This window comes from Mandrillus leucophaeus, unplaced genomic scaffold (assembly GCF_000951045.1).
Source record: "Mandrillus leucophaeus isolate KB7577 unplaced genomic scaffold, Mleu.le_1.0 Scaffold1181, whole genome shotgun sequence".
In the NCBI taxonomy this organism is placed as follows: Eukaryota; Metazoa; Chordata; class Mammalia; order Primates; family Cercopithecidae; genus Mandrillus; species Mandrillus leucophaeus.
In genome coordinates this window covers 629,525-655,379 of record NW_012100110.1, presented here as the reverse complement: position 1 = coordinate 655,379, position 25,855 = coordinate 629,525, and the positions used below count along the sequence as shown (strand labels likewise).

At 41.8% G+C, this 25,855-nt stretch overlaps 1 protein-coding gene across 2 annotated transcripts in view; it reads right to left on the bottom strand.

Moving 5' to 3' along the window:
• Positions 1–414: 414 nt before the first annotated feature.
• NR4A3 (nuclear receptor subfamily 4, group A, member 3) overlaps positions 415–25,855 on the bottom strand; it is a 43,539-nt gene continuing 18,098 nt past the window's right edge. For both annotated transcript variants that reach the window (XM_011965203.1, XM_011965213.1), the window contains 3 exons: positions 20,935–21,134; positions 18,144–18,322; positions 415–3,703 (listed from right to left, as the gene is read on the bottom strand). In XM_011965203.1, coding sequence (XP_011820593.1) covers positions 3,456–3,703; positions 18,144–18,322; positions 20,935–21,134 — 627 coding nt within the window. In that variant the 3' untranslated portion in view covers positions 415–3,455. The remainder of the gene's footprint in view (positions 3,704–18,143; positions 18,323–20,934; positions 21,135–25,855) is intronic.

Sequence of the window (25,855 nt, the reverse complement as noted above, 5' to 3'; positions counted from 1 at the left end):
ATTCTTGGGAATGTTGGTTCACAAACTGTATCATATTTTCTTGATATAAAAATGAATCTTTCTTACCTTTAAAGAACACTTTTAGCCAACAAATTTTAGCTCCATTTACATTATATACAGTTGAAAGAAAAATGGGAGTTTCACACACTGTGCATGTTTGTATCTCCTCAAAGCACTCAGCAGTGGTTTGCCCCTAGGAAGTAGTCAATAAATGGTTATTGAATTTAGAATGTCCTTCTTTTCAATCAGTAAGGTTTAATATATATCCAATTCAGAAATCCTATTAATTTTTCAGCATTACTAAGCCTTTAAAAATCAATTTTGGGGATGTGCTTAAGAGTTCACAGCAAATACTATTACATAATAATTAAGAGAAAACTGTTAAATGAATCATGCTTATTCAATACACCAGTAGCCATTGATAAAATGTAATTTAATTTAATCATTTAAATTTACATTGTTAATGTACAAGAGCATTTCTTTCAAACCACAGGTTAACACACACTAAAGAGCAATGCTGTTAGAGGAGCAGAGAAACTTTGGAAAACTCTGCTGTCTGAAATAAAAGCAAGGCACTCTCCATTAACAGCTGGTGGCTTCCTGATTTCCGCCCACAGAAGGCATGTTCACACTGAGAGAGCTCTCCCACAAGGGGAGGAATCACCTGCTTTAATACATGTTGTCCTCTTCTGTGCTAGTGTGGTCATCCACTCTGTATAAACTTATGTGCAACATTCAGACAAAAAAAAAAGGGGGGGGAGTTGAGTTGATAGATGACTTGGGAGGCTCTCATAGTTGTAATAACTATGGAAGACAGAAGAACATGCTATCATCTTTATTTTTAGCACTCATATCTGGACCTAGTACTAAAAAAGCTTCTTCATTCCTTCCAACCACTAGATTATAATGGCTAAAAAGTCTTTTCCTTAAATCTGATGGGTGTAAAAATAAAAAGTAACGGCATTTCTCTAGGGCTCTGTTTTTGTTTTGTTTTGTTCTTCCTTTATAGACATGACAAAAACAAGGATTAACTTTCCAAATATTCATGGTGCACAAGAGGGTTATGTATGCACAGTATTTCTAATTTATTCAAATTCAATTTGAATTTGGTCTGAAGCTATCTTGTATGAAATGTTAGCTTTCCTGATACTTAATAATATTTATTATGTTTGCATATAAGCTCAAAAAATTAATGCAAAAGTATACTTTACTCGTGGTTATCTTCTGGTAAATATTAGTGGTTATGTTTGAAAGCCTGATTTTATATAGATGGAGTAAGTTGAGAAAAAAAAAAGACTATGGAAAGGTAAATTAGGTCTTAGTCTTGATTCTGTTACTAGCTGTTTGACTTTGATTAACTCTTCACCCTTCAATGGGCCCCAGTTTGCTCCTCTATGAATTTTAGGGGTTGGACTAGTTGACAGGCCAGGCCCCTTCCAAGTCTAACATTTCAAAATTCTAACATTCCAGGTTCTATCATCTTGATATATAAAAATAACAATCTTTCATAAAAGCACACATAAACATAACATATAATCAAATATTAGAATGACTCCTGGAAAAAAACATATGATTTCCTATCTGGGTTATACTTTGCAGCAGTTAGGCAATTCATTTGGCATTTGTTTGATTGTATAATTTAATGACAATATAAACAGCATAGTTTTGTTATCTTTCCTTTAAAAAGACTAAAGCAAAAATGATTTAAAGCTAACAAAAACTACATCAGTTTGACATTCAAAGTTTGTTTCTTAGCAAAATGGCCAAAGATATTTTGACTTGATACAGAGTATATAATATAAAGACTTTTAGACCTAAAAATCTTCAAACATTATTCGAATTTAGCAAAACATAAGCAAAATTTTAATATCAAAGTGCTAAACAGTACTGCCTTAAAAGTCACTGCAAATGAACCATAAAATAACGGCATGGGAAGTGACATTTATTGTACAAATGGTTAATAAAAAGACACATTATAAATATATATGTAACCTGCTATATTTATATATATATATATTTGCTTATTTAATTTCTAATTGGTGTATCCAAGTCACTGTGAACACCCCATTTAATTACTTTGTAACTCAGCTTCCAGGAGCTGGTGGTCTTGCAATAAATACAGGCAAAGCTATTACAATATAACGTGCATACAAATGTTTATACAAATAAGGACACTATGCAACAATTATCTCATAGTAATATGGCATTAACAGTAGAAACATACAAAAGGGAGTACGAACACGGAATGTTGAAACGCAGCCCACTAATCCTTCCTAGTACTCACACTCATACTATTTTTTAAATCTTTTCTAGTATTCACATTCATACTATTTTTTAAAAAGAAGATTTGCTTGCTCTCCAAAATTGTCTCCTTAACAAATAACAAAAATTAAATTATATCTATAAAAATCCTTATTGTCCCTGGTGCTTACCCTGTATGACCCAGTTCCTGCTGATTTGAATGTTCTTATCTAGGGATCAAATACTCGACTGACTTATGGAGCTTCTGAATGAATATACTAGTCAGTTGCTATAGCTGAAACAAGTTTAGGGAACTCTGGTGGGGTTGATAGAACACAACCAAAACAGTTACATGTAATCCAGTTTATAATCTGATCCGCTTTCAGGATAGCTGGACAGTCAGGGCAGGGATCTGGTTCCATCAGGAATGGCCTAAAAATCTTGGATAGGCCATACCTCAGAAGGGATCTACAGGAAAGGTGAACCCAGCCTCTGCTAGGAATATTAGCATGCGTTATTTGCTAACGTGACTGCCTCCTTTTTATTTCCATATAGAATAAAGGAGAGTTAATAAACAAGACTTAGTAAGACAGCACTTTAAAAAATTGCACTTGTTTATGGAAGCAAACAGCCATTATTGTTTTGCTATGTCTGATTTGTAGGTAATCCTCCATCTTTCACCATTTGTTAAAATAAAGGAAGAAGGAAATTAAAAGGAAGTTTCTGCCTTGTTTGCACCACATACGTACCTTTGATACAGGAAGCGTATTTTCAAGGGACAAATCTTTAAGACACATCCTACCCTGGCAAACAACCCTTGGCTGTTCTTGTTTTTAAATACAAAGCAACTATAATTGTAGTCCCCAGAAAGAGTTTTAAAACAGTTATATTATCCTTTTTTTTTTTTCCTGCTGGGATAGCATTGTCCAAAAGTGCTTTGTTAGCAATTTCTTAGAAAACCCTCATGAACTATACCCCCCTCCCACCCTATCCCCCAATGCCTAAATATAAAACACAACCCCAACACAATACTCTGCAAGTTTTCTGGCTTTAGGTTGTAAGGAAAAGAGCCAGAAAAAAAAGTCTGCTTTCTACAGGAGCTGTTTTTCCTCTTAAGGAAGGACAGGAAATGATAGGTTTCCAGACCTATCCCTTTGCTGCGTAGCAAGCAGGTGCTAGGAGAAGAGGCGGCTCACTGCTCAGGCTGCTCCTGATTAGAAAGGTAGGGTGTCCAGGAAGAGCTTGTCGATGACGGAAGGTGGAGACACCAAGTCTTCCAGCTTCAGGTAGAAGATGCGCTGGAGGCCCAGGGTGCAGATCTTCCTCAGTTCTACCAGGGCACCCAGGACCTTGGACTCGGTGGGCTCCAGAGCCTGTCCCTTACTCTGATGGTCTTTTAAACTGCTTGTGATCTTGTTGCATAGCTCCTCGACTCTCTTTGGTTCTTTTAACCCATGTCTTTCTGCAGAGGGATAGAGAAGAGCAAGAAGTTTAGGAGGCAAATACATCTTAAGACACTGAGGTCTGTGTCTCATTCTGCCAGTTTGGGTGGCTTCTTAACAATCAAAGTGCCCTCCCTGTTAGAGGTAGCTCATGGCCTTTGGTATTAAACAACACCAAGGTTTGAATCCCAGTCCCAACACTTACTTGCTGTGCGCCCTAGAGTAAGTCTCTTTACTTCTGAGCACCCATTTCCTTATGAGATGAAGAAAATGATCATACCCAATTCGGGGTTTCTGGGATAGCCAGCTTAGGTAAGTAACACAAGGCAAGCACAGTTCCTGGCACACAGCCACATGGAATGAATGGCAGGGTGTTTATTATTTTTGCATACATTGTCCTACTAAGGACTCACAAAGCCCTGTCAGTGGCAACTATTTTTCAGAGTGACACAGAAACACATCCAGGCAAATGAATTAATGTTTCTATCTTGACAGACTCACTTAAGGGAGGTGGGGAGGCTGTAACTTCCATTTGCTAATGCAAGGGCTGCTCGAAAAGACCCAACATAGCAAAGTGCATTCCTGTGTTTTCATGCTAACCAGCACTGAGAAGAATTCAGCTTTTCTTTTCCTTGTTTTGTTCCCCCCAACTTGAAACCCCTATTGACATACACCTGGCACTCTGTACAAAATACACATGTCCTCCTGCTGTGGAGATGGAAAAGTCATAGAGAAGGGGAGGAAGCCCAGAAGGATGTGGTGCAGGCACTTTATAATGTATCAAGACACAAATACCAGTATCTTATATTTTACAAAACAATATATAAAATGATCTCCATGTTAAATACTATGATCTATTTTATGTATAAGGTTAAATGAATTTCCCAAAGTCACTCAGCTGCTAAAAGCTGGGATGAGAACCCAGTTTTCTGAGGCAAATATTGGCCTCTTGTGCGATCTTGGCTCACTGCTCCCCTACTTCCCCCCACCCCCCTCCCCACAGTTCAAGCAATTCTCCTGCCTCACCCTCCTGAGTAGCTGGGACTACAAGTGGGCACCATCATGCCCAGCTAATTTTTTGTATTTTCCGTAGAGATGGGGTTTCGCCATATTGGCCAGGCTGGCCTCGAACTCCTGACCTCAAGTGAGCCTCCCACCTTGGCCTCCCAAAGTGTTGGGATTACAGGAATGAGCCACTGTGCTTGGCCTCAGAGCCTCATTTCCAAGGGAAGAGCTTGTCCTCTGTTATCTCAAACTTTTTTTCTCTCAGTACATTTACATGTAAAATCATAATCCTTGAGAGATCGAAGACATCCTTCTAATGGGAAATCAAGCAATAGTTTCTAATTTTTACGAAATTATTATTATTTTTTTTTTGAGTCACGGTCTTGCTCTGTTGCCTGGGCTGGAGTGCAGTGGTGCAATCATGGTTCACTGTAGTCTGGAACTCCTGGGCTTAAGTGATCCTCCTGCCTCAGCCTCCCAAGTAGCTAGGACTATAGGCATGCACCACCATACCTGATTGATTTTTAAATTAATTTTTGTAGAGGTAGGGCCTCACTATATTGCCTAGGCTGGTCTTAAACTCCTGGACTCAAGTGAGCCTCCTGCCTCAGCTTCCCAAAGTGCTGAAATTACAGGCATGAACTACCGTGGCTAGCTCTAAATTAATTTTTTTAAGTTGGAGACATTTTTGTTAGAAAAGTTATTTCCTGCTGGGCGCGGTGGCTCACGCCTGTAATCCCGGCACTTTGGGAGGCCGAGGTGGGTGAATCACGAGGTCAGGAGATTGAGACCATACTGGCTCACACGGTGAAACCCCGTCTCTATGAAAAATACAAAAAATTAGGTGGGCTGTGGTGGCGGGCGCCTGTAGTCCCAGCTACTCGGGAGGCTGAGGCAGGAGAATGGCGTGAACCCAGGAGGCGGAGCTTGCAGTGAGCCAAGATCGCACCACTGCACTCCAGCCTGGGCGACAGAACAAGACTCTGTCTCAAAAAAAAAAAAAAGAAAAAAAAGAAAAGAAAAGTTATTTCCTTGAAGCAAAAGCCAATCAGAAAAATGAAGAACTATCCAGATACTTTTCTCTTGTCCCAGATAAGAGGCCTGGGAACCAGAAAATTTGCATTATCCTCAGTTTGGCTAGTTGTGTATGATTTGGGGAAGTTCCTCCCTCTTTGGGGCCCTGTAAAAGGAGAAGGTTGAACTTAATTATCTGTAAGGCCCCAAAGCTCTGAGTTCTGATGTGTGCCTGTCCTTCTGTCCTTCCTTCCTTCCTTCCTCCCTCCCTCCCTCCCTCCCTTCCTCCCTCCCTCCCTTCCTCCCTCCCTCCTTCCCTTCCTCCCCTCTCTCTCTTTCTTTCTTTACTTCTCATCTGTCACAGTCTGAGTGACAGAGACTCTGTCACTCAGACTGTAGTGCAGTGGTGAAATCTCAGCTCACTACAACATCCACCTTCTGGGTTCAAAAGATCCTCCTGCCTCAGCGTCCCAATTAGCTGGGATTACAAGTGTGTGCACCACACCTGGCTAATTTTTGTATTTTTAGTGGAGACAGGGTTTCACCATATCAGCCAGACTGGTCTCAAACTCCTGGCCTCAAGTGATCCACCCACCTCGGCCTCCCAAAGTGCTGGGATTACAGGCACGCACTCCTGCACCTGGCCTGATATGTTATAATATCAAAATTCAGGCACACACTCCTGCACCTGGCCTGATATGTTATAATATCAAAATACTACCATGAAGATTGCCAGCGGCATCTCTGTGGATTGTAAGTTGCAGGCATCTTGTCTCAATGCAATATGCTATAAAGAGAAGGGCACTGGCCCTGGAGTTAGAAAGACCTGTGTTCTAGTTCTGGTTCTGTCACTTACTAGCTGGGTGACCTAATTTCTCTAAGGCTCAATGTCTTCACAGGAAAATCAGAATTATTGGGTGGCAGATACACAGCCTTTGCCGTATTCTTCCTGTGTGTCTTCAATGTTATGTAATAAATTAAAAGAAAAAGTAAAATGATAATAAAACCCAACTGCATGGACTGTTGTGGCTCAATTAAGATAATGTTATGGAAAAGTGGTCTGTCAACTGTAGAAAGCTATACACTGGAATAACTGGTTCTGGAATAATCAGAACCAAAGACAATGCTTGCCAGTGGGCAAGTGGCTGGCAACTACAAGGTCTAACAAAAGGCAATTAGTGGCCTAATTTCCAAGCTTTGCAGTGCATCATTTTGCTTTCCCTGAGAAACTATTAGCTAATCAGCCCAGGTGCAGACTTGTCTCCTACGGCTTATCTTTACTAAATACATAGGCTCCATGTTTCAGTCTCAGAAGAAGCACCTAAGAGTGAATTTTAAGAGAATCCTGCATGCAGTGGTGTTCTGCCTAAAGTTTTATTTTTCTCCCCAAAACAAAAGAACACACTGTAAATTTGGCAGTAAATTTCAAGAGCTATAAATCGTCCATAGCCTCTGACTATGTAATCCCACCCTTGGGAATTTATCTAAAGGAAACATTTAACAAAAGAATAAAACTGTATACATGCAGACATTTGATTCAGTATTATCTATTACCAAGACAAAACAAAACAAAAGCAAACAAAAAAACTGGAAAAAGGCAAAGGGCTAAAGAATAGGGGAACTGTTAAGTAAATAATGGTATATGGAAGGGAAGATTCTGGAGACATCAAACAGAACAAATATGAAGGCTATGAAGCAAAATAAAAAAATGTTTACAACATTAAATAAAGAGTAGAGTATTAAATACTAAAGCTGTGATTCCATCTACGCAAATATTATTTCTTCATATAAAGAAGGGTGAAAGAAAATATAAACATGAAAATACCTATGGGGTTTGGGGATAACTTTTTCCTTTCTTTTAAAATGTCCAGGTTGTGCTCTTTGTATAATAATGTTAAAACAGAACAAGATGGATTTCGTCCTTTGTGAAGTCCTTGAGTAGTTATAACATGATCAAACATCACCTTGCTGATACTAAATTCAATTAATAGTGAGAAATATCCAATTAGATTCATAACCTAGGGAGAGTCGCCTTTCTCAGAATAAATACCAGTCCATTGACTTAAGCTTTCTCTTCCTTTCAGTGTCTCACGTCTTACATAACATTCAAGATCTCATATTCATCATCAGGATACAGGAACTGAGCAATATGTTGGCTGGATTTGGGGAGGGACTAATTGTGGAACCTTGTAACCAGACTTTCTCATGGCCAGACTCCCAGAAGGTACTGCAGAGTTTTCCCTGCTCTCCAACCAGTTGCCGCTGCTCAATAACTATGGCAACCATTATTTATTCAGTGAATTCAAGTGGAGATCGATACCTCCTGCCAGCTGGATCAACTCTAGGCCTGGAATTCCTTGAGGAATTCAGAGACACTCCTGTTAGAAGCCAAAGGCACCTCAACCCTTCTTTGTTGTTTTGAACAGCCACTGGATTTGTAGCTTCTTTACTTTTTCAAAAGGGCTGAGATAATATTCAGTCTCCATGCAAACTACTGCCAGCAGCCAAGAAGATTTTCAAATCACTAGGGAGTCACTAAGTGTCTGGGTCCTTCCCTAGTAATTTGAAATCCCTTAAAACCTAATCACTGACATTTTAGTTAAAGGGATCTCCTTTCTTCTTGTAGCTTGGTAAACATGGTTACGGAGCTGATATACAGAGTTCATAAATTCGGGGAGAAATAAGGCATTTGAACTATCCCCCTTCCTAGAGAATTATACACGGAAGATTTTAGTTTAAGGTCTTTGTCCACCATTAAACAAAACAAGCTTCTTAATATTTCTTGCATTTTGGTCTATATAATTTTCATAGAATGCTTCAGTATTTTAACTCTGGCATTATATATTCAAAACTTTAAAACATAACATACAGAAATGGTTAAGTAATTGACTTATATGTCGTAATCATTGTATATATAGATTGGAAAGGGTTTGAGTTATTTAGTTCAAATTCCCATCTAAGACAAGAATCACTACTACAACTTACCATAAAGAGAGTGTCAGGTAGTGGCTGGACTGGGAGTTAACTATAATATTATGCCTTAACAATACAAATATATTTAATAGCACTTTATATAACACTCTTTTACTTAGATTATTTAGATTATTTTATCTCACTCTCACAACAATCCTGTGAATTAGGCAGGACAAAGATTATCTTTAACTAACAGGTATGGAGAGTAAGGCTCAATTAAGTAGCTTGCCCATAGTCAAAATTAGCGAGGGGCTATTTTCTTTCACTCCAAGTCCAGAGATATTTCTCTTATAACAGGATGCCTTCCATCTCTGGACGTCTCTAATTGTTAGAAACTTTCTCCTCGTCCTGAGATGAGCTAGCCTTTCTATAACTCTCTCCTATTTTCTGTGCACCAAATTAACTAATTACTTCTTTCAACAACTATTTATTGAGCACCTATTCTGTGGCAAGGAATGTTATAACTACTGGGGTTAGAGATGCGACAGACAGATCACACTCCTAATCCTTGTGTGGTATGAACATCTAAAGACACTGTTGGATTCCTGTGCATTTTAGCTATCCAGGCATAGACATCTCTGCTTAGAGCAAGAGGGAGGGGTTGGGAGGTAGGGGGAACCAGGGAAGAAGGAGTCAGGGAGAGAGAGTGATGGAATGAAATAATAGAGCTACATTTAGGTCTGTGCTCATGTTTTCTCCTCTTCACCTGGTTAAGATCTACTCATTCTTTGGATCTCAGATCAAATATTTCTTGAAGGAAGCTTCCCTTTTTACCCCCATTCTAGATCATGTTCTCCTCTGGCATTCTAATCTTTCCCTTTGCAGGACACAACAGTCTGAAATCAGATAGTTACATGATTTTTCTCCTTCCATTAATTGTAAGCACCATGGGGGCATGAACTGTATTTGCTTAACATTGTATCTCCAGCACCAAGCCTAGTACATAGGAGACACCCAATAAATATCTGTTAAATGGATACACAGAGGATCAAGGATCTGTGAAAAATGATTATATAAGTACTAAAAGGGTAAGCTGCTAAGAATAAATATACAGGTTGGGAGTTATTAAGAAGCTAACAACAGTAAAGAACTTTACAAAATCTAAAACCTACCATATCAAAGCTTTGGAATTATATTTCCTGGCTGTAAACCTGAGCTCTACCACTTATTTATTTATTTATTTATTTTTGAGATGGAGTCTCACTGTGTCGCCAGGCTGGAGTTCAGTGGTGCAATCTCAGCTCACTGTAACCTCTGCCTCCCAGGTTCAAGCGATTCTCCCGTTTGGCCTCCCAAGTAGCTGGGACTACGGGTGCGTGCCAGCATGCCCAGCTAGTTTTTGTACTTTTAGTAGCGACGGGGTTTCACCATGTTGGCCAGGATGGTCTCCATCTCTTGACCTTGTGATCTGCCCGCCTCAGCCTCCCAAAGTGCTGGGATTACAGGCGTAAGCCATCACGCCTGGCCTTGACCACTTATTAACTGGGTGACTTTGGGTCTGTTTCCACATTTGTAAAATGGTGCTAATAATGGTACCTGCCTTATGGGTTGTTATGAAAAGTAAACGAGTTAGTACATGTCAAGTATTTGGAACCATGCCTAGCATATAGTGAGCACTTAGTGAATATTTGCAAGTATCCTCTCTATCTAAAACTCAAGTCATTACCTTCCCCTTCAAATCAGCCACTTCTTTAAGCTTGTCTATTATGATATTACAGCCTTTCACATCTCATCTCTAACAATTCCTTCCCTCCGAGCCATCATATTTAATCCATTGCAAGAACTTCCGTTATTATCTCTGTGATGTTCCTTGCATTTATATCTCCCTCTCAATACCCATGGCCCCTGGACCAGGATCTTCAATATCTTTGCTATCTAGATCATTTTAATAGCTCTTGACTGATCTCCATGCTTCCTGTATCTGCTGTTAGCCATTCCAGGTACTTCCAAGTTTATTTATTAAGCAACATTAAACAAAATAACACATGTAAAGCCCTTGGCACAGTGCCTGGCACCGAGTATTTTAAAATGGTAGTTATTAATTTCATAGATTGCTAATTACCAATAGGTTCCCTTGTTCCTTGCTACTTAAGGTGTGGGCCCCAGACCAGCAGCATCAGCATCACCTGGGAGCTTGCTGGAAATGCAGAATCCGTTTAGGTAGGTCCTGCCCCAGACCTACCTAACCAGAATCTGCAATGCAACAAGATGCCCAGTGATGTGAACGCTGGAGAAGCTCTGCTCTAGTCAATCCTAGTACCCATAAGATGCTTGACTCAGTCCACACCTAGTGTTCATCTAGTCTCTGTAAACCTCATTCCCCAAAGTGGGAACTCACTCCTCAAGGCAGCTTATTCCAATTTCAAATGGTTCTTTCTATGAGAAAGTTTTTCTTATATTGAGCTAAAATTTGCCATCCTATGTATCAGGGGTCCCCAAATGGTATTGGTCCATGGCCTGTTAGGAACTGGGCCACACAACAGGAGGTGAGCGGCGGGCAAGCAAGTGAAGCTTCATCTGTATTTACAGCCACTCCCCATTATTTGCATTACCACCTGAGCTCCGCCTCCTGTCAGATGAGTGGCGGCATTAGATTCTCATAGGAGTGTGAACCCTATTGTGAACTGTGCATGTGAGGGATCTAGGTTGCACGCTCCTTATGAGAGTCTAACGTGTGGTGATCTGTCACTGTCTCCCGTCACTCCCAGATGAGACCATCTAGTTGCAGGAAAATGAGCTCAGGGTTCCCACTGATTCTACATTATGGTGAGTTATAAAATTATTTAATTATATACTACAATGTAATGATAATAGAAATAAAGTGCCCAATAAATGTAATACACTTGAATCATCCCGAAACCATTCCCCCAACCCCAGTTCAAGGAAAAATTGTCTTCCATGAAACCAGTCCCTAGTGCCAAAAAAGTTGGGGACTGCTGTTATATGTAGTTCCCAGTTCTGCCTCTTGGGCTTATATGAGAAATGTCAAATTCTCTTCCTCATGGCAGGGAGTAGGGGATAAAGAAAGGGATGATAGTAACCATCAGGAGCCCCACCAAGGGGAAAAGTAACTCCCCTTTCTGAGCAGGTGTTAGGGCAAAGGTTAACTTGGTGACAGCAATGCAGTTCCAGCCAAAGGGGAAGGAAAGGTGGGCCCCTGGAGAGAGAGGTGTGTGTAGTTCAAACACCAACAAACGGGACTCCCCACTCTCAGCTCTACCCCTTTTTCTGGGAATTCACCTTATTGCTACCACTCATGCCATATACAACATCCTTTACTGATGGGCAGTCCCAGAGACATTGAGCCCACGCTGGTCAGGAAGCCACAAGTCAGTCAGCAGTCTGTGGTGAGGCTGATTTAAATGGTACTTTTCAGTCTGACTGTCTTTGATTTGGTAGAGTATGTGTCTGTCTCTCTCTCCAGTGAGACCACAGACTCTTTAAGGGTAAGGGAATGTGTGTCTGGTGCACAGTAGATGCTCAATAAGTATTTACTGGATTAATCTGAATCAAAAGAAGGCAATTTTCAAGAATTCATAGTTTTCTCATGACTGTGGTAGGCTAAAAATTAATTCAGATTTTTCTAATTTGGGAGACTTCCTGATACTCACAATTGGCCCATTCATTCAATGAATATTTGTCATATGCCAGATACTTGTAAATGGTAAAGTAATTTTAAAGATACTAATAAGACTCTCCCTGTCCTTAAGAACCTCACAGTCTAGCTGGTAAAGAAAGACACAAAGAAATTCCTTAATACAATGTGCATATTCAATTGCAGGGATGCATGAACACTTTTATGGATTCCTAGAGAGCAAGACAGCTGGCTCTTCATAGAAGTGTGTAAAACAAATAATATAATAATAACAATGAAGGTTTGTCTAATTTTTTTTCTGCATAGTACACATTAGTTCGTTCAATCTTTATAAGAAACCTGCAAGTAGACATCTTTATCCCTGTGAGAAAGAAGGAAACTGAGATTCAGAGAAGGTAACGAACTTATCCAAGATTGCCAAGACAGCACATTTCAGGGTGAAGACCTGAACTCAGATCTCTGGTCTCTAAATCCTGTGGCCTCTCCCCTCTCCCACCTTTTTTAACTATTTTGCCCTGCTAAGTTTTACATTTAGTTTTCCTTGCAATGTAGCTGACGGCTTTATTTGATGCAAAAGCAGGGGTAACCAGGTAACCATATACAGTGAGCAGTGGAGCTCTGGAAAGACAGATGGTGGAGGGTGTGGCATGGTCAGCCACCTGTCTAGTCCTGCTGTGTCACTGTTTCACTACTTTCTGCCCTGGTTCTGCCCTCCTTCCACCTTCTCAGTCTTAGAGGTCATGTTTCAATAAGACCAGGAAAAAGACTACAGTCAGAAGAGAAAGGAGTCATTTTCTCACCTGACAGATGACCTGAGTAGGGAAAAGAAAGTCATGGGGAACAACAAAATGGCATTTGAGCACTTGAGATTCCCTCTGCCATCTGCTTCAAAACTACCTTTCCAATCTTATTTCCCCTATTTCTCTACAGGAAAAGCATTGTGCTCTGAGGTTAGGTCATCACATCAGGCCAGAAGGTAAATAATCCATACAATGACTTTTATCCCTGAAAATCCTTTAACTTTCCCAAAAGCACAAGACATGCTCTCAGCACTCATCACCAGGGGCAGAGAAACCATGACTTCCAGTGGATTCATATCTTCTCTGTCATGCTCACTCCAGGACATACAGTCATCCAATGCAATAGCCTACACTCTTAATTTTTCTCCTCTTTCTACTTGGATCATATATATGATTTTAATATATGCACAATGCAACTCCACTGTAATTGTTTTAACCCTAAACTGTACTGAGGCATTCAACTGCCATGCCCTTGCGGTTCTCTTTCCTTCATCTGAAATGTTCTTTATGTCTTCTCATGTCTAGATACTACCTCTTTGGGAAATCATTCATGACCAACACTTCTACCTTCCTTCACCTCAAAAAAGTTAGCAGTAATCTGGACTTACCCTGGACTGCCTCTGTGCCTTTTCAGGACCTGAGCACTAATTGCTATACATCAAGTTCATGTATCATAATCTATGACTTCCTAGTAGACTACCCACTTCTTGACAGCAGAATGCATGCCTGGCTCATCTTTGCATCCCTAGAGACTGTCACAATGCTTGGTACATAGTAGGCCCTTATGCTTATTTAATGAGTGGACATTTATAAAATGGTAATTCCACACTAACTTTGTTTGGCGGGGGGGCTTCTTATTTATGAAACATTATTAACTGCAACCAGATATCAACTCACTGGTATCCCATCAGATTCAAACCACTTGCATTACTTCAGAGATGCAGCACTGGCAAAGGGTAATGGTTGGGGTAGATAAACAGGGAACCTGAAAAACGTTTGAAAACCAACCACTGTGGGGAACCCCCTATTTACTGCAGGAAAGGAGAGTGATCTGAATGAAACCATTTCCTGCCCCACTTTACCGCCTAGTTTTTCATGAGGGAGTACAGAGAGAGGAGGAGGACAAAGAAAAAAAGAATCAGAAAAAAAAAAGCCATGTTTGTGCAAACCACCAATACTGTCCAGATTCTTAATACTTTTCCTGGAAGCAAGCCTAGTTAAACTTCTAAGATGCCATTTCCTTTTCATGAGCTCTCCTCTGTGGTTTAAGAAAAGACAATTTTGGGATGAATTCTGTAATGTAAATAGCCCAGCTGTTACTCCACAATCACCCTTTATGATCAACGAAGCTTATTCACAAGTCAAGATCCATGGCAGCTCATATTCAAATGAAAATTAATATCCACAGCAATGCACACTGTTTCCCAAGCATCGCCTTTTCTGCCATTTCCTGATATTTTCACACTTATCAAACCCACTTTCAACCAGTAAGTCACAAAGAGTGTTGTAAGGTACAGAAATGAGAGAAGAGGGCTTATTTTTGTTGTAGGCTAAAACCACAGCAGGAATGAGGCAGGAAAGGGAGCTACCCGCTCGGGAAGGCCCAAAGACACCACTGTAGTTCACTTGGCTTATTGTAAGTGCTCATTATGTGCAGCTTAATTAGTTTAATATCACTGTCCTCCTTTAAGCCTCTCTCTCAAGCATCCAAGGAGACTGTCAGCAAACATACTGCCTTCTAAAGCCACCACCTGTTTCCTCATGCCACTGAGTTTGATGCTTCCAAGGGGCAGGGGAAGGCATATGCCTAACTTGGACTCTGTCACTATCACTCCAAGGGGGGGACCATAGGTGAATTCAGAGTTGCCTATCCTGAATCCAGTTTGGTTACATCACCAACTGAATTTTCTATAATTCTCACTGCTGCCCTATGAAATAGGCATGGTTATCCCCATTTTACAAATGACAAAACTGAATTTCAGAGAACTGAAATGTGTTCCCCAAGAGCACCTATTTATTAAACACAGGACTGAAGATTAAAATCTGGGCGTGCTCAATTCCAAAGTCCAGGCTATTTCTGCCATGCCAAACTGCCTCCTCCCCCGGCCAATCTCCACATAAATGGGCAGCGGGCTGAGCAGCTGTAACTGCAGGGCACAGAACAAATGGAATGCAGAAAGAGGACCAGCACCACCCTTCTCCTAATTTCTACTCTATATTCTCTGTACTGAACTGCCCAGTCTCTCCAGGTTGGGTCTTCCTGGCACCCACACATCCTGGCCTCTTAGATATTTGTCAATTTCCATTTAAAAAGTGAAACAAAGATATGGCCTTTCAGGGATGGGCCATCTTCTTGAATCATGGCTTTCAGACCTGGACTGACCTTTTTCCTCTTAGATTCTTTCTCACTCTAATCTGTGCCCAAAATGCACTGACAGGGTAAATCTTTCTAAAATGCAAACCTGACCATCAGGCTCCTTTGGACAAAACCTGTGGATCCTTGTTGTGCTCAAGATAAACTCTGCTCCCCTCACCTAGACGTGGAAGGTTCTTCATGTCCCGCCTCACCCTGACCTATCAGAACAGTCACATCTCCTGCCACTCCAATTTTCAGTTGTTTCCTTTCTGAAACTTAGCCATATTTTCAATGGCTTTTGGCAAATGTTTATTTATGCCTGGATTCTCACTTGTTCCATTTTAACTTGGAGACATCCTCTGCATTTACAAAGGACCAGCTCCTGTGATCTCTTCTGAGAAGACCACCCCCACCTGCTATCTCTGGGCACTTGAAACTCACTCCCTTGTCTCCATAGTGGCACTCAACACCCTACATCAACTGTAGTACTTTGCATGCCTATCTCCTCTAGGGATGTGTGTTATCATCTCTGAAAACCCAATGACATGCAGCACAGTGCCTAGGTCAGTGAATATTTGTTGATTAACTAGACTCAACACTTGTTCCCATAGAGATGAAGCAATGTACTGCTTTTACTTGTGGGAATCCAAAGCTGGATCTAGACTTTTGTTTTTGTCTTTTTAAAATGAACTAAACTCCATACTTTCTAGTTTTGAATGTTTAACGGACTTGGGAATTGCTGAATGGTTTTGAAATTGAACTAAAGAGCTTCAGTTCAAAGGCAGCCTTGAACTAGTTTCCTTCCAGTCCTGATGAAGTAATATACTTGTGCCTTAAATCTGTTTATTTTCTTCAGATGCTCCAGTATGCCATTTGAAAGCCCTCCAAATGAAATCCATACTCTTTGAGACTGCCTTGGTTTTTGTTTCGTTAATGGCTCTCTTGGAAGTCTAGCAGCCCCATTTAAAAAAAAAAAAAGTGAGTTTCTCATCCTGGACCAAAGACCAAGAGGAAGTCAGTTTCCATTTGGAATACTGAAGGAACGGCTAGTGTCTGAGTCCTCACTGCAGCCATACCATTTGCTTGTCTTTGCCTGCATGTCAACCATCAAATGACGAACCAGCCTAGCCTCTTAAGGCACAGATGCATCTAACTTTAGCTAATAGGAGATATCCCAAGAAATACAAGTGAACAATGCTTGGGCAAACCAATGTACATTTCCAGTGAAACAGAAAGAAGGGGCCATCTGTACCAGAGGATGCATTTGATGCTCTGGAAACTCACCACCTGCCTGAGAAACATGTTTTCTATAGCCAAGAGCATATTATTCTGAACTTGAACTCTCAGTTCAACAGCCAAGCCTGTGCTTGTGTCTGACCAAAAGGACAAGGATGAGCCCCTCATTTGGCCACTTCTGGAGCCCCCACCCTCTGTCACCACCTCTCCAGGCCCCAGTCTGACCGGAAAGAATGAGGTCTAACAGGAAACTCTCCCCCAGGGCAAAGGGAGCTGGGGCAAGGTCCTCCATGGCCACGGGGAGATGATATTCTTTCCCTTGCCCAACATGCACCTTTCTCCATCCCACCCCACCTTGGGATCCTTTATCTCCCAAAAGATAGAAAGAGAGAGATCTATAGAGGGAGACAGGCATAAATCAAATATGTTTTATGCTTGTGGTTAAAAAACTGCTCAGTTGGCCAGGTGTGGTGGCTCATGCCAGGAATCCCAGCACTTTGGGGGGCCAAGACGGGTGGATCATTTGAGGTCAGAAGTTCGAGACCAGCTTGGCCTGCATGATGAAACCCTATCTCTACTAAAGATACAAAAATTAGCCGGGTGTGGTGGCAGGTACCTGTAATCCCAGCTACTCAGGAGGGTGAGACAGGAGAATTGCGTGGACCCAGGAGGCAGAGGCTGCAGTAAACCAAGATCACATCATTGCACTCCAGCCTGGGCGACAGAGTGAAACTCCATCTCAAAAATAATGATAATAAAATTTTAAAAATAAAAATAAAAACTGCTGTGTTGAGCCATTTTTGCTTTCTCTCAGTCCTTTGCCAATCGAAGTTATTAAATCAAGTTGTATTTGATATGTCTATAGTGTTTTGGTTTTACTTTAGGTCACTAGCCAAGAATTGGGGACGCGGGAAACCTCATCACCTCTGCTCCACAGGAATGGGCTGGGTAAGGTAATCTTCCTAGGAAAGGCTTTGTAAAAAGAACTCTGAACCAGTCTAGGCAATAGGGTGAAACAGGGCTACAAAACAGCCAAATGTGTGGTGGCGTGTGTCTATGGTCCCAGCTACTCAGGAGGCTGAGGTAAGAGGATCACTTGAGCCCAGGAGGTCGAGGCTACACTAGGCCATGATCACACCACTGCTCTCCAGCCTGGGTGACAGAGCAAGACCCTGTCTCAAAACAAACAAACCCTGAAGCAGCTAGTCCCACTGTCCACAGATCTCTGGTAGGAAGTTAGATTTTCATATATTGGGCTTATTGACAATGACAATTCAATAGACTATGGATTCTCTTTCCTAGAAGTTTATGACAACAAATTATAGATGCATGTTTCTTTGCTTAAACTAGGTTAAACTTAACAGATTTCAGAAAAAATGGTAGTTATTTTCCCACTTTTCTGGTGTATGTGGTGGTCAAGGCCCACCATAACAAAGGGAAGGAGAGAAATGAGGATGTGGTTTTGGCAAGGTGGTGCTTACCTGTGATCATGCTCAGTGCTGACAGGCAGGCTAAGGCTTGGATATCAAGGTTCAGGCTCTGCAAATTTAAGGAAAAGTCTTTAATAGAGTCGAGCCACTCCCCAAATCCACGAAGGCACTGAAGTCGATGCAGGACAAGTCCGTTGCAGAACACAAACTTATCTTCAGCAGTGTTTGACCTGGGAGGTGAGAGGAAGAGAAACATTAAACAGGTCTGTCCAGTCTGTCCAACATGATAACATTACGACACACAGGCACCCAGACAGTCATGGGGCAGCATTGGGACCCCAGTGTGGTGCTATGAAGCATGCCCAGATACTCAAAATGAATAAGACTATGTTCTCCGGGATAAACAACTAGCACCACTTGTCTATGCTAATGTCTTTAGTGAACATCAGCCCAGGGGAAGATATGGGCTGTGGCACCTGCTGTCTTATTAGTAGAATCAATTACTGGCTTTCCTTGGAACAGGACATGGGGGAGCAGGCACTCATGGGTTACAGAGGTGAAGCCCAGTGCACCCCTCTCTCAGCAATGAACATGAGACTGTTCCCTCCAGGGCTCCTGAGACAGGGCTTGTCCTTGATTTTCTTAAATGTTAAAAAACTGCCAAGGCCTGAGGCTAGACACTACAATTCCATTGTGTAAACTTTAAAAATACCAAGTCCCTGGCCAGGTGCGATGCCTCACACCTGTAATCCCAGCCCTTTGGGAGGCCAAGGTGGGTGGACCATCTGAGGTCAGGAGTTTGAGACCAGCCTGGGCAACATAGTGGCAACATTTTGTGTCTCTACTAAAAACACAAAAATTAGCCAGGCTTGGTGGCATGCACCTGTAGTCCCAGCTACTCGGGAGCCTGAGGCAGGAGGATCGCTTGAACCCGGGAGGTGGAGGTTGCAGTGAGCCAAGATTGTGCCACTGCACTCCAGCCTGCGTGAGAGTGGGACTTTGTCTCAACACAAAACAAAACAAAACAAAAACCAAGTCCCTGTAAGTGCCAGAAGTCTATCACAAATTAAAGGGTGGCCTAACATAAAACAAGTCCTTATTTTGTATTACCTTCTCTGCTTTTAACATTGGGGCTGTGGAGGGCTATTTTTAAATCTGTCCTGATAGTTTACATTATGTCCATCATCATCTCATTTTTCTTTCATGAAAGGTGCCTTGGAACTTCCATGTGGACATCACAATTTAGGGGTGTGGCTTTGGGTGCTCCTTAAATCTCTCTGGACTTCTTTTTCCTTGTTTATAAAACAAAAATTCTAATTGCTACCTCCTAAGAATGTTGAGGGAATTAAATAAAAGAAAGGATTTGAAAGCCCATGCATGGTGCCCAGTACACAGGACGGTTCGACAAGTATTGGGTATAACAAGTAATGGGCTGAATTATATGTGGTTCTTCCTTTAATTTTAGATTTCCTTTAACTTTCAAATCTCTTGCCACATATTTATCTATCTTGGCCTGTTGTATTCACAAGTCAAATAATCTCGTGTTGCTTCTTGGATGAACAGCTTCATTCATTCCTTCACTCAGCCAAGTGTCTACTGAGCATGAAGCACGTGTTATTCCTGGAGCCAGACACTGGGAGAAAACATGGTGAATAGGACATACATGGCACCTGCCTGCATGGAGTTTACAGTCTACTTAATCCTTTGTTGCATGTCTAATAGATGACAGCCACCTTGCTGGCTCAGCTCTGGTGTACACTAGATTGGCTACAAATTAAGCTATTACTGGCACTCTAGTTGTAACTCCACCCCATCTCTCCTACTGATCCCGTCACAGAAGGCATACACAGGACAGAATGATTCAGTCTCAGAATATAAAACATGGACCCTGATGACATCAGAATCTGATGGCATCAGAATCATTAAAGCATGAGTTAAAAATGCAGACTTCTGGACTTCTCCCACAGTCTACCAAACCAAAATAGATGGCAATGAGGCCTGGCAATTTGCACCGTAAAAATTAAACAGGAGTTTCTGGTAATGATATGAAATTGGGGAGGGGATGGCAGGAAAGAGAAAGAGGGGAAAGATGGATTTTTCTGATATTTGGTATAAAGTCGGTATCATCTCCTAAAAATATATAACTGAAAGGAAGCAAGGAAGATGGAGTTAAACAGGCTATTTGTGAATAAAAACAATAATAAAATAAAGTTTAAAAAATTTACACGTGGAACTTACTAGAGGAGCTTCCAAGGTTCTATGTTTTTGAAAAATCACTTTTCCTTTTTGTGTTTGGTGTCACTGACTATGATAGGATGGACTAAATCTTTCTATCTAAGAGTGTTCTCTTGGAATAAAACTGGGGGTTGAGAACGTGTGGGAACTCTTTAGGGCCCCATCAGGTGTGCTAGAATAGTAACTTGTTAAACAGAAACCAACGAGGTAAATACAATGTTCCAAAGCAAACACTTGCTCCCAGGAAATAGCTTACGCACCATGAGGATCTTTCCAGAATCACAGAGTGTTGGAGCTGCGAGGGACCTCAAGAGATCATCAAATCCAACCTCTTCCTTTTAAAAAGGAGGGATTTGAACTTCCGGTCAGGCAAGTGACCTGCTCAGGGTGTGACAGCAAGTTCACATTAGAACTGGGACTAGAACCCAGGGGTTCTGGCAGCAAGCCTAGTGCTCCCTCCATGACTTATTGCTCAGTTTTTTTAGTGCCTGATCATATTTCACATTTGCTTCTTGAGAAAACCTTTCACCAATGATTCAGTTACAAACACAGAAGGTTTCAGGCTTCTTCTAAGGAAGTAGACTGAAGATAAAATAGTAGTAATTACCTGATGGAAAGTCTGAGGACAAACAGCTCCAAAAAGGCTGATTCAATAAGTAATGTCTGATCTTCTTTGGGGAGATCAGTAAATCCCGGAATCTTTTCTGCCCAGCTTCTGGATACATCAATGGAGGCTGTCAGGAGGTTGTAGAATTGTTGCACATGCTCAGCATCTGTGCCTGCAGCAGCCTGGTCAGTGGGACAGTACTAGAATGCAAACCAGAGAGAGCAGCATTATCTTGCTTCAGTGGGGATAATAGTATCATTTGCAAACAGGCCCTTCCAAGACCATCAATGCCTAAATTCTTACTTTTAGGTGTCACAGTTTATAAAACCCCTTCACATTCATAGTCTCATGTGATTTTCACAATGGCCCTCTGATACAAATACAGCAAATTTTATTGTTATCACTTAATAGACAAGGAAATTTGCTTAAGTCGAATTAGCAAAGTGGTTTTCACCCTTGACTGTGCAGTGCAATCACCTGGGGAGCTTGAAGGACACAACTCTTGTCTGGGTCCTGCGCCTAGAGATTCTCATTTAATTGGTCTGGGGTGGAGCCTAGGGGTCAAGAATTTTTAAAGCTCCCCAGGTGACTCCAAAGTGGAGTAGCTCAGTTGAGAACTACTGCCCCAGGAGTTTGTGTCCAAGTAGATCTCCAGGGTCTGCTCATTTCACTATGGCACAGCTGTCTCCCCATGAGATACTAAGTTAACCCAGTGGTTCTCAAAGTGTGGTCTCCAGACTGGCAGCATCAGCAACACCCAGGAATGTGTTAGAAATGACAATTTCGGCCTGGTGCGGTGGCTCATGCCTGTAATTCTACCACTTTGGGAGGCTGGGGGGAGGGGGGGGTGAATCACCTGAGGTTAGGAGTTCGAGACCAGCCTGGCCAACATGGTGAAACCCCATCTCCACTAAAAATATGAAAATTAGCTGGGTGTAGTGGCATGTCCCTGTAATCCCAGCTACTCAGGAGGCTGAGGCATGAGAATTGCTTGAACCTGGAAGGTGGAGGTTGCAGTGAGCCAAGATCATACCATTGCACTCCAGCATGGGTGACAGGGCGAGACTCTGTCTCAAAACAAACAAACAAAAAAGCGACAATCTCAGGCCCTACCACAGACCTACTGAATTAGAAACTCTGGGGGTAGACACAGCAAACATTAAAAAATTTTTTTTTTTGTAGAAATGGTGGCGTGGGTTGGGGATGAGTATCACTGTGTTGCTCAGGTTGGTCTTGATTTCCTAGACTCAAGCAATTCTTCTGTCTCAGCCTCCCGAAGTACTGGGATTACAGGCATGAGGCACCATGCCTGGCCCATCAAACTGTCTAATCAAGATCTCCAGGTGATTCTCATATACAATGAAGTTTAGGAATTGCAGAAATAATCAACAAGACAAAGAATGATTTTTGCTTGCTGTTGATGGATTTCTGTGAGATAAAACCAACCAGGAAGTGGTGGAAGGAAAGGTCTCTTTGGCAGAACCCAGGCAGCTGTGTGCCATTAGACTCAGGACTGTGGCTATTTAAGTTAATACAAATTAAATGAAATTAAAAATTCAGTTCCTCAGTCATGTTAGCCATACTTCAAGTGTTCAGTGGCCAAAGTTGGGATAGAACATTTCCATCACTGAGGGGAGGTCTATTGGACAGCATGGATCTAGAGAGTCCAAAGAGCAGAAAGATATAAGTAGGAATAAAGTCTTCACCCAGCTTTCAGAAATTCTGGTAGAACCAGAGTTTTTCTTGAATCACGGGAGGAAAGACTTTTCTGCTGCAGAGAGGAAGACTGATACAGCAAGATACTAATCAAGGGACAGCCAACAACACAGAGATTTAAGAGATACACAGAAACACGTAAATAGGCACATCATTTCCTACACATTAACATGGCTGTGCATCATTGTGCATTCCTTTTCTGAACTGATCTTCATGGGGTAAGGATTTTAATCTTTATTTTACAGATGAGAAAACTGAGGCTCAGAGAAGCTAAGAGATTTTCTCAAGTTACACAACCAACAGTGGTACAGCCAGGACTTATGCTGACCCTGTTATTTCAAGTTTTACCCCTCCTAGCTGTTAAGTATGTCTGATGTTACTAGATGGTGGGATCGTTTATGAAACCTTTTTTTTTTTTTTCCCCCCGAGATGGTATCTTGCTTTGTTGCCCAGGCTGGAGTACAGTGGTGCGATCTTGGCTCACTGAAACCTCTACCTCCTGGGTTCAAGCGATTCAGTGCCTCAGCCTCCCGAGTAGCTGGGACTATAGGCATGTGCTAACATGCCTGGCTAATTTTTGTATTTTTAGTAGAGACAGGGCTTCACCATGTTGGCCAAGCTGGTCTCAAACGCCTGACCTCAAGTGATCCACCTGCCTTGGCCTCCTGACATGTTGGGATTACAGGCATGAGCCACCGCATCTGGCCTATGAAATCTTTAAAAAGCATTTTGCTTTATTCTCACTGGAGCTCTCCAGGTACATATTCATTGGTCCTATGTTTCTGTCAACAGTACAGTGACTGGCACATAATTATACCTCAATAAATAATTGCTGAATATTTTTCCAATGAAAGAATAGTCAGAAGAGTGCTTAGGTTTGCTGTAATACCCTAACCTGGTTGGAGAAGAAACAGCTAATAAGCAACTAGGTGCTTACTGTGGAGCTACCTAGGTGAGAGGAAATGAGATGCTTATTTAATTAGGTCTTTTTATCTTTGTGTTTTCCCAAGAAGCAGTATTAAATAACTAACTAAAAAAAAAAAAAAAAAAAAAAAAAATCAGAGTCCACCTACTTTAATCTCAATTTTGTTCTGGCCCCTAATATGTGAAATAATGTAGCATCATTTAACTTTTTTGAACCTCAGTTTTCTACTCTGTAAAATGGGGATACGTTCCTCAAAAAAAAATTTTTCTTGAGACAGGGTCTTGCTCTGTTACCCAGGCTGGAGTGCAGTGGTGTGATCACGGCTCACTACAGCCTTGACTTCCCCAGCTCGAGCGATCCTCCCACCTCAGCCTCTTGAGTAGCTGGGACCACAGGCAGGAACCACCATGCCCATCTAACTTTTTAAAAACTTTTTGTAAAGGCAGTGTCTCACTATATTGCCTAAGCTGGTCTTGAACTCCTGGGCTTAAGCGATCCACCTGGCTGGGCTTCCCTACAATCTCTACTGGGATTACCAGGTGTACCATGCCTGGCCTTCCTCAAAATTTTGTTGTGATGATTCAATGTGATAACATATGTGAAGGGCCTGATATATAGTACATGATTAACAAATGACAGTGATGATATTGATAGCAGTTATGATGTCTGAAATAATCACCATCCCTCAGCTTCCATATTTATGAAATGGAATGGGTAGAAGTAGAAAGTTTTTGATTTTCAGCCCTGATGTTCTAAGATCCTATAACATCTGGTCCAGTTCAGAATCATGGCTCCTCTGTTCCTAACAATCCTACACAGTGCCTGGGATTCCATGAAGTCCTGAATATTCTGTTGTGCTAGACCATGGGAGCAAAGTCCAGGAGAAGGAAGCATGGCGGCACGATCCTATGTCATAGACACTTCCCACTACCTCCTGGCACACAGACTCTTTTTTTTTTTTTTTTTTTTTTTTTGAGAGAGAATCTTGCTCTGTTGCCAGGCTGGAGTACAGTGGCATGATTTTGGCTCCACGCAACCTCTACCTCCCGGGTTCAAGCGATTCTCCTGCCTCAGCCTCCCAAGTAGCTGGGACTACAGGTGCGTGCCACCACGCCCAGCTAAGTTTTGTATTTTTAGTAGAGACAGGGTTTCACTATGTTGGACAGGATGGTCTCGATCTCTTGACCTTGTGATCCACCTGCCTCGGCCTCCCAAAGTGCTGGGATTACAGGCGTGAGCCACCGTGCCCAGCCGGCACACAGACTCTTAACTGGAAGAGAGTGGGGAAAAGGGAATTAACTTTTCTCTTTTTTATTTTCTCCTTATTTATAAATCTATTTAATAATTCCACAGGCTCTCCAAGAGCAGAATGAAATTCAGGGCAGATCCTCCCTTTCAAAAGCTGAGGGAGCTACTTGTGAAACTCCCAAATGAGTGGGAGTAAAGGAAAGTATGTTGGACCAAGCAGCATGTCATGGGGTCCTCGTCCAGGCTCTGCACTGACTTGCTGTGCAATTCTAGACAAGTCACTTAACTGCTCTGAGTCAGTTTCAGCCTCTGGAACAGGAATAAGTGGACTAGCTGATCCCTAAGATTCCGTCTGGCTCTTGCACTAAATGATTCTAAATATTGCTAAATCACACCAGGTGTGATGTTATTGCCCAGAATGTGACACTGATTCAGCATTATTTTGTTTTAAAACAGTGGGTTAAATGGAGAGAAAAATACTAAAGAATGAATAGTTTCCCCTGAGAATGGATCTGACAGCTACCTCCTGCGCTGACTCCCCTGAATCCGTGGCTCACAACTCAACAATCTCTCTGCTTCCAATATTTGTTTAGAATCCACCAGAGCATGTAGCTTTCACCCAGGGTCCTCTGCAGGCTTCTGCCCCTGCTGGGCTCACATTTCATGCCTCCTGCACACAGGGAAGTGAAGTCCCTGCCCACCCTGTGTGTGTACTTTTCTCCGATGGAGCCCAGCAAGCAGGAAAGCCAGCCGGCCTGGCCTGCCAGACTCCAGCCAGATCCTCTGGGCTTCACCTGCAGTGGTTTTGATCCAAGTCTCAGAATTTTGGAGCCAAAGTGAATTCAGCCTGAGCCACCAGTAACTTGGGGCTGACTGGAGGGTCAGCATCCAATGCTGGAGGAAAAGAAAAATCTCCTCTGTTGGACATAAAGTTTAAAGGAATGGAATAAAACATTTTAGATTTTTTCTCTGCCTGGCCTACCAGTTTAGAAAAACCTCAACCAATGAATACCGGTCCTAGAGTTGGAAGGA